The sequence below is a fragment of the Carettochelys insculpta genome, chromosome 3 (assembly GCF_033958435.1).
Source record: "Carettochelys insculpta isolate YL-2023 chromosome 3, ASM3395843v1, whole genome shotgun sequence".
NCBI lineage: Eukaryota > Metazoa > Chordata > Testudines > Carettochelyidae > Carettochelys > Carettochelys insculpta.
The window spans coordinates 10,994,922-11,007,389 of NC_134139.1; the positions used below are offsets into that span (position 1 = coordinate 10,994,922).

At 42.8% G+C, this 12,468-nt stretch overlaps 1 protein-coding gene across 5 annotated transcripts in view; it reads left to right on the top strand.

Annotated features, from left to right (window-relative positions):
• The window catches only part of PLCB1 (phospholipase C beta 1), a 746,723-nt gene that overhangs the window by 639,769 nt on the left and 94,486 nt on the right, over window positions 1-12,468 (top strand). For all 5 annotated transcript variants that reach the window (XR_012644898.1, XM_074989347.1, XM_074989348.1 and 2 more), the window contains exon 27: window positions 1,604-1,781. Coding sequence is in view for 4 of the 5 variants with exons in the window: in XM_074989347.1 (XP_074845448.1) it covers window positions 1,604-1,781 (178 nt within the window). In the remaining variant the exon portion in view is untranslated. The remainder of the gene's footprint in view (window positions 1-1,603; window positions 1,782-12,468) is intronic.

The window sequence follows — 12,468 nt, forward strand, 5'->3', positions numbered from 1 at the left end:
TACCACATTAGACTATGGCCACACAGCAAAATTATTTTGAACTAACAGCTGTTATTCTGAAATAACTTTGCTGGCGTCTACACTACACAACTGCTATTTCAAAATAGCGGGTACATTATTTCGAAATCTGTAAACCTCATTGCAGGAGGAATAGTGCTGATTTTGAAAATAACTGTTTCAAAATAGGTGTTGTTAAGATGCAAAATAGCACTTATTTCAAAATAGTTATTTCAAAATAAGCATTAATGCCTGTAGCCCTAGCTGGAAAAAAGTTACTGAATTTGCATTGCACAAATTGTGTAAATTATTTTGAGGCATCTTACTTCAAACCTGGTGCAGGCTATACTGCACCGGAGTTGGAAATAAGTGCTCATATCGAACCTCCCGGTAACCTTCTTACACTGAGGATTACTCAGAACAAAACAACCACACTCAAAATAGCCCTGCTATTTCGATCATAGCATTTGGCCGTGCAGTTTCTATTTCAGGATACAAATGTATCCCAAAATAGAAACAATAGTGTATTCTTAGCCTGTCTTAACAGCAGCTATTTCAAAATAGTTATTTTAAAAAAGGCATTATTTTGAAATAAACGCTATGGCCATTTCTATACCTGCCACTTGTTCCGAAAGCGGCATGCTAATGAACAGCCTGGAAAATGCTAATAGGCATGGATGTAAATTTTTGGCTCCTCGTTAGCATATGGTCACATGATTCGGAGTCTGGAAGAAGCTCTTCCAGACTCTGAATCATGTGACCATATGCTAATGAGGCATCAGAAATTTACATCTGCGCCTCTTTTGCATTTTCCAGGCCTTTCATTAGCATGCCACTTTTGGAACAAGTGGCATGTGCAGAAACGGCTTATCTGTGTAGACGACATTTTGGTGTGTGTGGCAGCCTTATTTTGAAACAGCTGTCCCAGAATAGTCTGTTTTGAAATTAGGCTGCTGTGTAGACATAGCCTAAATAGAATACTCAGTACTTTTTAGAAAAAAAAAAAGCTGGTGCCCGTCCTCCCTTCCCCCCAGCCAGTCCTGCCACAGAGGCTGCCAAGGTGCCAGTACTCAGTACCAGCCCAAAAAAAAAGAGCACTGAGGCTACTTGATTTTCAAAAAGGCTCAGCACCCAAGGGCTCCCATTATTTTCATTGAGCACTGAGCTATTTTAAAAATCAAGCCACTTACTAGCTGCATTAATGTCAGTTTGTGTACCCAGTTAAGCACCTAGTGTTGGACAACATTGGAGATTGCGTTTATGACTTATTTATATTGATCCTGATTCTCCACTGCAATGCGCCTTGTACAAACTGAGCTTAAACCACAACCAACCACCCAATACCAAAATACTAAGATTTGGTCTCATTTTGCTTTCTCCCAGGGAAATCTGGAGAAACCAGACGATTCTTCTAGGAGTGCAATCGATCATATGATCTCACTAGCAAGAATATACAGTGCAGAGAGACTTATGCATTCCTGATGCACTGCAGCTGCTACTTTAGACAATTATTTAAAAAAAAAAAAAAAGAAAGAAAAAGAAAAAACAGGTTTTGTACTCACTCTGCCTTCTGAATGAGTTATTGGTATTCCATGTGTCTTTGCAGAAGTGAAACTGGAAGCCCGGATCACAGTTCAACTATTGAACAAGAACTGGCTGCCCTGGATTCAGAGATGACCCAGAAGTTAATAGAACTGAAGGAAAAGCAACAACAGCAGCTGCTCAATCTCCGACAAGAACAGTATTATAGTGAAAAGTATCAGAAGCGAGAACATATTAAGCTGGTAGGCATAAGACTAATGGTTTACACTTTAATTTGAAAACAAGAAGTCCTGTGGCACCTTATAGGCTAACAGATAACATGTCAGCTAGACAGTCTATACAGTGCCACAGGACTTGTTGTTTTTGAAGATACAGTCTAACTCAGCTACCCCTCTGATACTTTCATTTGAGGATCTCCCAATCACTAGTGGAACCTGTGTATTGTTAATTAAGTTGCATTTTGTCTTGAACTTCATTTGCCAGAGTCTGTGTGTGAGCCTTAATTAATCCAGGTCCACTGTGTGCCTTCGTAGTTCAGAGAATACAAAACTGTGGCCAAAAATCACGATGACCATCAATGTTCCTTCTAATCTTTTCTATCTATCTGCAATTTTTTTTCCATCCCTGTGCTGTATAAATATTTTATGTGTGCTGATGCAAGTGCGAATGGGCACTGCCAGTAGAAACAAAAAACCTAGCTTTGAGGGCTCTGTTAATGATCTGAGTGGCATTTGAATCGCTTTTGAGTGGCCGCATACAACTTGCAGAGAACTGTGGTGACCAAGCCTCCCATTTGGGCTAGGACTCTTCCTTTTTAAGCGCTGTCTTGGTAAAAGTGGGCCTGTGTCCCTTTTGCCCACTTGATCTCTTGTCCTGAGCAAACAGAATAAATGCCCACATTTGTCAAAAACTAGGGTGGAGAGGAAAGTGCAGGAGGGTGAATGGCAATGCCAGCCCCGTGCTGTGGCCAGGGTGGCTGGGCTGCAGAAGGGGGCAGGCTCAGGTGAGCAGTGATGCCAGCCAGTGTTCCGTTTAATTTTGTCCATCCGGGGATGGAATAAATTTTGTTACATGCACTGAAGCATGAGCAGATGTGCACCACCGTAGAAACACATGCCGCTGTCTGTGGGTGCTCTAGTAATTGGCTGGGCAACACCTGTATTTCTCCTGGGCAGCTGCCCAAATGTTCACCTTAAAGGGAACACTGATGACAGCTCCAGCCTTTGACACATGTGATCACCTTACATAGTATGCTCTTCGCCTGAGCACTGCCTGGCCCCTGTGCAGGCAGCGGGGCTTGAGCTAGTGGTTTGGGCCAGCCCCGGGGCGGGGAGGGATAAGAGGGAAGAAGGCCTAGGTGGCCCCTATCGCTTTGGGAAATTTGGTCACCCTACCAAAATTCCAAATGACAAATGGTGACTTGGTGTTTGAAAGATTCACTCTTGTTCACCTGCTTGGGTGCCCAATACCGCAGGGAGGTGAGAGAGATAGTATCGTCCATCGGGCTCCACTCTCCCTCCTACCTGGAAATGGGTGAGGACAAACTCTGCCCTTCTCACCATCCCCATGGCTCCAGCCGCCAGAGGCATGAAGCTGTGCCAACAGTGTTCTCAGCAAAAACAAATGCTTGAAAGGCGTGCAAGAGCATCCTTTATCAACAGCCAAGAAGTACGTTTCATGCATTGTTTCAAGCCAGTAGTTATTTTCACACCTGGGATTTTGCTGTTGGCTGAAGCAGAATCATAAGGCCCTTAGAGCTAACATAGGGAAGATTAAGTAGATGGCAACCAAATGTTTTGAGGTGAACATAGGGTTTTTTTGGCGTGTTGTAATACACATACCAGAGTTTTAGTACATAGGGAAAGCCAGTGTTCATATGTTAGAAGAATGAGCTGAGATTGTGTGTTACACCCCCAGGATTCATACAAAACACAAAGACATGGCTTAAGGGAACTGGAAGCAAAAGGGGCACGTTATGCCTTCTGAGCTCATCTGTGGGCCAAAATCCCTCCAGCTTATAGCAGCTCTTGGGGGTCATTCTGACTGACTTCAGGCTCCCAAAGTCTAGGGAATTCCTAGAATCTCCATAGCAGTATAGACTAAGAAGAGTTCCCTTCGCACTCCTGGCATAATCCCTCCTGCCCTGAAAATACCCACTGCAACAAGGCTTGCACGTGTCCCTCTGCTGGGAGATTTTCCCCTGCTCTCTCTGGCTATGGCTAAACTATTGTTGCTATTTCGGGATACGGATGTATCCCGAAATATCAACTCTGGGACTAACCTCCACGCTCGAAATAGCAGTGCCCTAGTGTGGGACTCTGGAAACCCAGGTTTTGGTTCCTTACTGTATCAGGGACTAACCGTGTGATCCTGAGTAAGTCACGTCGTATCTCTGGCTATGTCTACACGTGCCCCAAACTTCGAAATGGCCATACAAATGGCCATTTCGAAGTTTACTAATGAAGCGCTGACATGCATATTCAGCGCTTCATTAGCATGCGGGCGGCAGCGGCGCTTCGAAATTGACGAGCCTTGCCGCTGCGTGGCTCGTCCAGACGGTGCTCCTTTTCGAAAGCACGCCACCTACTTCGAAGTCCCCTTATTCCCGTGAGCTCATGGGAATAAGGGGACTTCGAAGAAGGTGGCGTGCTTTCGAAAAGGAGCCCCGTGTGGATGCGCCGCGCGGCGGCAAGGCTCGTCAATTTCGAAGTGCCGCTGCCACCCGCATGCTAATGAAGCGCTGAATATGCATGTCAGCTCTTCATTAGTAAACTTCGAAATGGCCATTTGCATGGCCATTTCGAAGTTTGGGGCACGTGTAGACACAGCCACAATGACTTAGTTCCCCCTCTGTAAAGTGAGAATAAGAGCACTTTCCCTCTTCTAGGGATGCTGCAAAGATAAATACATTTAAGAAGGGATCTGCTCAGATACTACAGTGGTGGGGATTATCTATGTAGCTTACACTGAGGACCTGTTTAGCTGTTTGTTCCAACCCTTTGTTTCTATATTTGTTTTTATCCCTTTGTTTCTTTCAGAAAAGTATGCATTTCTAGCTTCCTTCTATGCTCCAAGCAGCAGCTAATCAGATAGCTATAGTCTTTGCAGTTGTGCTTGCTAATTTCCTGTCTTGAGTGCTCACCCTCAAAGTGACACAGCCCATCATCAGAGTGGCCACAGATGTAATGCACCTACGGCCTTAATATTGCTATTGTGCCACCATTTCTGAATTAGCTAAGGCACTCAGACTTAGAAGAGCTAAGTGTGCTCTTGTTACCTGAAAAGTTTTGCACACTCCAGCAAACATCAAAGAACAAAAAAAGCAAAGATGTTGCATAACATGGGGAGAAAAAAAAAAAGAGGAGCCAGTACTCAGCTGGCTTCCTGCCCTGGGGCTGGAAGGGTCGCCCGCCACCCAGCCAGGGGTCCTGCAGCTGGAGCTGTTGAGGTGCTAGTACGCTGTATCGACACAAAAAATGTACTGCTTATATTGGCTAAGCAAGAAAAGGCAGGAATGTGCTTGTCATCTCCGCTAGGTGTGCAGTTTATTGTCCACATTAGAGCAGATATCTTCTCCCCATGCAAGTCCATGGGAGTATGGCCATTGTGTTAAACCAGGCCAGGGCTTCATCCTCAGTCCCTATCCTGCAGCTGCGCCCACACAGGGATCCACTCTTTGGGATTGCTCAATCAAGAACTTGGCCTGCATTTTGCACTGCAGCCTTTGGACAATGTATAATGCAGACACTTGCTTGAAATAAGTACATAAATATTGAAAAAAATATGTATACTTAAAAACACTGAGTGGCTGCCCTGGAGCTCCTGTGAATGTAGTAAGGTTGTATGTCTAACAGAATCTGTCTGTTTCTATCCAGTACACGAAGCTGTTGTAATTTTTAATCTTCAGCTGTTAAAAACAACATACAAAACCCTTCTGTAATGCCAATAGTTTTCATTTTAAAATGTCTTAAGTTTACTTTCTAGAAAAGTTTAGGTGGGAACTTTTCATGTTGATGTAGCCTTGTGTCATAGTTTGTTGATAGTTCAGATGCTTCAGGAAGATATAAATTTTTTCCCCCACCAGAAAAAAATGTATGTAATTCAAGACTGTATCATAATGTGTATGTAAAATAGGGTCAAATTAAAGTTGGATTATCAAGCTCAGTTCTGCTATTTCCTAACCTTTTCATGTGCAACTGTAACAGTGTTCTATTAGCATAGTATTTTTAATGTAATTTCCCAGGGTTTTTACAAAAGCAGACTGAAAAAGCAGACATTCTAGCATGTGGCATCAGACTGATGCCCCCATGGGTCAGCAGCAGGTTGGGAACTTTTAGGTCCAGTCTACACAGCTCTGCCATTTCACTTAACAGAGTACAGTGCAGCACTGGAGGTGATGGGACACTTTGTGAATGGGTATCACAGATGTTTACTGACAGACAAGAAATGGTGAGACTCAGGAACAACTGGGTCCCATTAAGGACTCTGGAGGCAAGTGTGCTCATAGGGGATAAGTATAAACTCTTCTTTTTTTCTGCCAAGTATGACCCTGTCTGACTCATCTGCTCCAACCTGTCCCAGTCACCTCCCAAAGTAGATCCTCATCCAACTCCTATTCTCCTCACCTGGCCACTGCTCAGGTTATATCGCAGTCTCCTTACCCATCAGGTCCTAGTCTGACCCATCCAGACTCACTACAGATTGAATCTCTCTAGTCTGGCACACATCCAGCAACATCCATAACCGGCATGACTTTAGTTAGCCAGACAACCACTTATCATTGGTGTGGCCAAGTTTCCTGTGATCCCATAAAGTTTGTTTCCAGCCACCAGTCCTGGCTCTCAGTGTTCTGTGCTGTTATTTATCTGAAATTTACCCTGAAATATCTTCTAAGACCCCAGTAAACTGTGGCAGTGTTGGTAGTGCTGGTAGACAATATTGGCCTCCTGTGGTCCAGCAGATTATCTCATCTGACACCAGTCAGGTCCCAAGGGTGCTGGACTAGAGAGATTCAACTAATATGCCAGTCACCCCAAGTGCCACTCTTCTTATTTTGCCATTTCCAGTTTCCACTCATTAACTTCCCCCCTCCCCAGCAGGCTCCTCATCCAATCTCGGTAACCCTTGTCCCCATTCTCTGCTCTCACCTGAGTTCCATATCTGACCTGTCTCGTCTTCCCTTTCCTTCCTTCTCTGTTGCAGTTTCAGGAAGCTGCACCTGTTTCCCCACTCATGGTCCATCCATGGCATCCATTCAAAGGCTTCTGACTCCCAGCCATCACCTCACTTGGGCAGAGACCTGTGTTTCACTCTCTTCTGATAAGGGTTTTTTTTTTTTAAGATCACGGTTGCCTGCCTTAGACTGTAATATCCCCCAGCAAGCCAGATTGCCCAAACAGGCCATGGGCTGCACTTCACATTCTCTCTGATTGCTAGGAACAGTGCAGCTATCAACAGTTACGTGTTACCACTCAGCTTCTTCTAACCAAGCACATTTATTCCTAAAATGAATTTGTTACAGAGGAAACATATTAAAAGCAGAAAGAATCTACATGGGCTAAAAAGTTGACCAGACTTTAACCCCAACTCCAGCCTTGACTCCGTTAGGCGTCTGTCCTTCAAAACCCATGATCTGGGTTTTCTCCAGTTTTGCAAGTTCATGGCTGCCTCAGATTCAGAACCGGAACCTGGGATGGGCAGTTCAGATACTTCTTTACACTGCTCGTGTGGTGGATTTCCCTGGGGTGCCATTGGAATTGGGGTACCACTGATCCCACGTGGCCCAGCACCATGGATTCTTTTTACTCTCTGCTGCTGAGCCAAACCTTACCCCCTAGCTTCAGACTGTATGTAACCTACACACATACACACAGGTAGGAACATACCCAGCTGCATCATTGTGCACAGAGACTGAGATCAGCTCTGCATGGGGAAGCTCAGTTAAGGAGCCGCCCAGCACCCAAGTGTACACTGCTCTCCAGAGTGTAAACCCAAATTTGTATCATCACCTGCTGCACAGATAACTGCACAATGTAACCTCAATGAAATTCACCCCCTTTTGTACCTCAGCATGGAGCGAGATGTGCACAGCTTTTTGCCCTGGTCCCCACCTCAGTTATGAATTTCACAAACTGGGTTAGAGAAAACAAAACTGAGTTGATTAACTACAGGATACGCGCTTATAAGGGGTATCAAACAGGTCAGACAGATTACCTTAGTAACGAAACAATTGCTATGTCTGTCACACTCACCATCCCACTGGTTCTCAGTTCCAGTCTCCTTTCTCAGCCTGTCCTAGTCTCCCTACAGTTACTGATACTGCCTGAGTCTCCTCTCCATCTGTTGTCTCCTAGTGCCAAGTACCTTCCTGGGTAATTTAAGTACACATTTTTCCCCCTGGATTCCAGGCTCCTCCTCCTTCTGCTGCCAGTCCCAGTGTCTATGTCCAGTCAGCCTCAGTTTCACTCTGTCCTCCCGCTTCTAGTCTCTAGTCCTAGTTTCCTCATTTCATCTCCTTGGCTTAATCGACTCCTCTGCCCCATCCTTCAGTTCTGCAGCTCCTCTCCCCTCTGCATTTGGATCACTTCAGGTGGGTTGGTGCAGCATTAATAGTGTAGACCTGCCTTCTGCCTCTTACAGCCAGGCGAGCTTTTAAATCTGAAGCTGGCTGGAATACAAGGGATGTTGATGGCTACATTGTGTAAATTAAGGTCCTGTCCCTACTAGAGCTCTTTGTGAGTGTTGGGATCTGCCTGCAGATACTCATTGCAGGATCAAAGCCTCAGGTCTTACCTGGGGTACTGCCATTTTGTAAAACTATCAACTTCAGATGTGTCATCTCATCATTATTCTTTCTTGGGTGAAATACTAGCTGTGCTCTCACATAACCAATGGTTCCTAACTTGTCTTGGTGAGCGGGAGGTTTGTGAATTAAGGTTGGGGTTTGATTTTGCTCTTACAGAAATCTCTGGTTTCTAAAAAAATGCAGATATCCTCCACCAACTTTCCACGCTTACTCTGTGAGTGTTAATTAGTTTTTTTTTGAGAATTTACAAATAACTCTCCTAATTAATTTGAGTTAAGGTTAATTAAAAACTGGAACCATTAAGAAATTAAGCATGTTCCAATCTTTTCTTCTCCCTGAAATAGCTTAATAAAAGAGATTCTTAGAACTTTCCACTAGGTACCGTGGATAAAATCTTGTGGTTGGGAGATATATATAATATTTAACCACAACATTTATTTAACGGCGGGGGGGTTTGTTTTGTGGGTATTTGTGTATACAAGTTGAACCTCTCTAATCCGGCACACTTTCATCCAGCAACGTCTGTAATCCATCATGATTTTAGTAAGGCAGGCAACTATTTATCATGGGTGTGGCAAAGTTTCTTGTGGTCTCATACAGTTTGTTCACAGACACCAGTCCTGGCTCTCAGTGCTCTGTGCCTCTAATTTGCCCCAAATGTCTTTTAAGAGTCCAGTAAGCAGTGGAAATGTTTGTAATATTGCTAGATAATATTAACCTTCCGTGGTTCAGCAAATTCTCTTGTTTGGCACCAATCAGGTCCCAGGGTGACAGGCTAGAGAGGTTCAACCTGTGTATATAAAGTCTATATATACATGTGTGTGTATATATCTGTAGATAGATATAGACACAGACATGCTCACATATATATGCAAAAAAAAAAAACTACATTAAACAAATGTTAAGGATGCCAGTCGAGTCCTCCAATGTTAGGAAATACCAGCGTGTTTAACTGATCCATAAATAAATATTCCCTGACATGGAGCCAAATGTTGCCCTCAAGCTCAATGGGCTGGCCCAGGTGCGAGTAAAAACCAAAATTGTCCCATTGATTTAATTTCTCTTGTCTTCATTAATTGTCTCTTATCTCTTGATTTTCTCATGTTCTGTAAGCCGCATAGGAAATGCTACTGGGGCTGGTCATTCCTCATTAGACAAGAAAAAAATAGTGCTCTTGGTGAAAATTGCTAATGATTGTAGGTATTCCACTTGATTTGTCTCCTGGATGATTTAAGGTAATCTTAAAAGTTGGAATAGTCCGTCTTTGTGTGGTCAGAAGCTATTTCACAGGTAACACAAAGGAATATATCGGAACATAAGAACAGCCATACTGGGTCAAACTGAAGATACATCTAACCCAGTATCCTGTCCTCCAAGACTGGCCAATGCCAGATGCCCCAGAGGGAGTGAATGGAACAAATAATCATCAAGTGATCCCTCTCCTGTCATCCACTTTCATCATCTGACAAACAGGGGGCTTGCGAAACCATTCTTACCCATCCTGGCTAATAGCCATTGATGGACCTAACCTCCATGAATTTATCTAGCTCTTTTTTGAACTCGGTCAAAGTCACAACATCCTCTGCCAAGGAGTTCCGCAGGCCTACCGGGCACTGTGTCAAGAAAAGCTTCCTTTGTATGTTTTAAACCTGCTACCCATTAATTGTATTTGGTGACCCCTAGCCCTTATGTTATGGGAACGGTTTTTCCTTATTTGCTTTTTCCCCACCAGTTAAGATTGTATAGACGTCTGTCATATCCTCGCATAGTCTATTCCTTTCTTGGCTGAAAAGCCGCAATCTTTTACATCTCTTTTCATTTGTCACCCATTCAAAATACCTAATCATTTTGTTGCCCTATTCTGACCCTTTTCAAAACCCAATGTATATTTTTGAGATAAGGTGACCACATCTGTACACAGTATTCAAGATGTGGGTGTACCATGGATTAATATAGAGGCAACAAGATATTCTGTCTTACTCTCTATCCTCTTTTAATGATTCCTAACATTCTGTTTGCTTTTTTGACTGCTGCTGCACATTGAGTGGATGTTTTCAGAAAACTATACATAATGGCCTCGTCTACACAGCAGTCCCCTTTCAGAGGAGGAATGCAAATGAAAGAGAGTGAAAATGCAAATGAAGCACTGATTTACAAATCTCACACTTAATTTGCAGAATCTCATGCGATCGCATTTCCAGAAGAGACTCTTCTGGAAACAAATACAGCTGTGTTGACAGGGTTCCCTCAGAAGAAAACCCCGTTTCTGGAAGAACCCTTATTCCTCATTTTTTCCTTGTAACATTAGTTTCATATTCATGTAATTGTGAGGTATCATGTATTATTCACATGTGCACAGTAAATCCTTCCTACAAAATATTGTGCACATCAACTACAGTAGAGTAATATGAAAACCCCCTTATATTTGTAGTTTGAGGAACAGAAAGTAAACCCCTTGCTCACATTAATGAGCAATTACATGAGTACAGTAGGGTCTCAGTGTTAGTGAACCTAAGGTTTGCAAATTCAGTTATTCTCAATCAGCTGGAGCGGCTGCTTCCCAGTGCTCCGGAGCGGAGACCGCCAGTGACTGCCACTTCCCAGGACTCCAAGTGGCTGCCACTTCCCCTGGGCTCCGGGCAGGGAGCCTCAGCAACCGCGTCTTCCCCAGGGCTCCAAGCCACCCCTAGTCACGAAATTCAACATTTGCAAGGGTTCTTAACATGGAACCCTCGCAAATATTGAAACCCTACTGTATTGCAGTGTTCTCAGCACCCTGCCCTGGGTTTTGGCAGTGAACTAAGTCTAATCAGGGACTTAGTTTTTGTAACTAATTTGTATTGCTTTTGTAATATACATTTGGATGAATATATAATTATTTTGTGAGGTTCCTTATTGTATGTGAACTCATTTCCCTGTTACATTTGCATTTCAAAACAGAAAATGACTGTTCCCCACGCTTGGTTTTATTTTCTGAATTATGCAGTTATAAAGTGGCATGATAATTATATTTTCAATAAGAAACATATCTGACCATTTCCTGTGAGCTTTATTTGCTCTAATGAAACTTTTGCCTCACAGACAAATGTGAATTCTTTCTTAGGTTTATACTTATTCTTGTACACTTAGGTAACTGCTTATTCTGTAGTCTACAAGAGGGTTCAAATTCAATGCCCTCATTTAGTTCTCTGCAAACAGAAAATAAAAATTGGATTTTGCCAACTACCCCTTCATATACATTCTCTGTTTCATGCTTCTAAACATGTGTCCTGGTTATTTTACTGGATTATAATGATCTTCAAGTGAAATATATAGTTGGCTTTTTGCAACGTCTAATGTTTTAAGGTTTGTCTCAATACACATGCAATGTAGGGAAATGTTATTCCCCCTTTTACGGATGGGAAAACTGAGGCATACAAGAGAGGTTTTAAGGTACCACTCATGTCACACTGAAGTCTATATAGATTTTTTTTCCTGACATTAGAGGGATCAGAGTTTGGCCTTAAATTTGCCCACAGTCATAGAGCAGGTGTCTGGGGGTGGGGCGTGTCTGCACAGCAAAATTATTTCGAAACAACAGCTGCTATTTCGAAATAACCTTGCTAGCATCTACACAATGCAAATGCTATCGCGAAATAATTTCAAAATAGCAGATGCCTTATTTTGAATTCGGTAAACCTCATTCAACAAGGATTAGCACCTATTTTGACATAGATATTTTGAAATAGGGGCGGTATAGACAGAGAATAGGGACTATTTTGAAATAAAGTATTCTGGAATAGTTTATTTTAAAATAAAGCTACAGTGTAGACATGGTAGTTCAGATTAGAACCCTGAAGTAGGCTTTTTTGTGTGTGGACACCCTATTTTAGAATATTTTGTGGCTTCCGTAGAGTAAAGAGGCATTGTTCCAGAATAGCTTATTTTGGAATAATAATTCCAGAATAAGTTACAGTAAACTGTTTCACATCTGGCAGCTCTGGAACCAGGAGATTGCCAGATATTCAAATATTCTGGATAGTAGGGATATATACCTAACAATGCATAATGCTAAAGAAAAACAAGCTCAGTTATTAAGAAAAATATGTATGCAGAGTACTTTATTTAACATCAGCAGTACTATA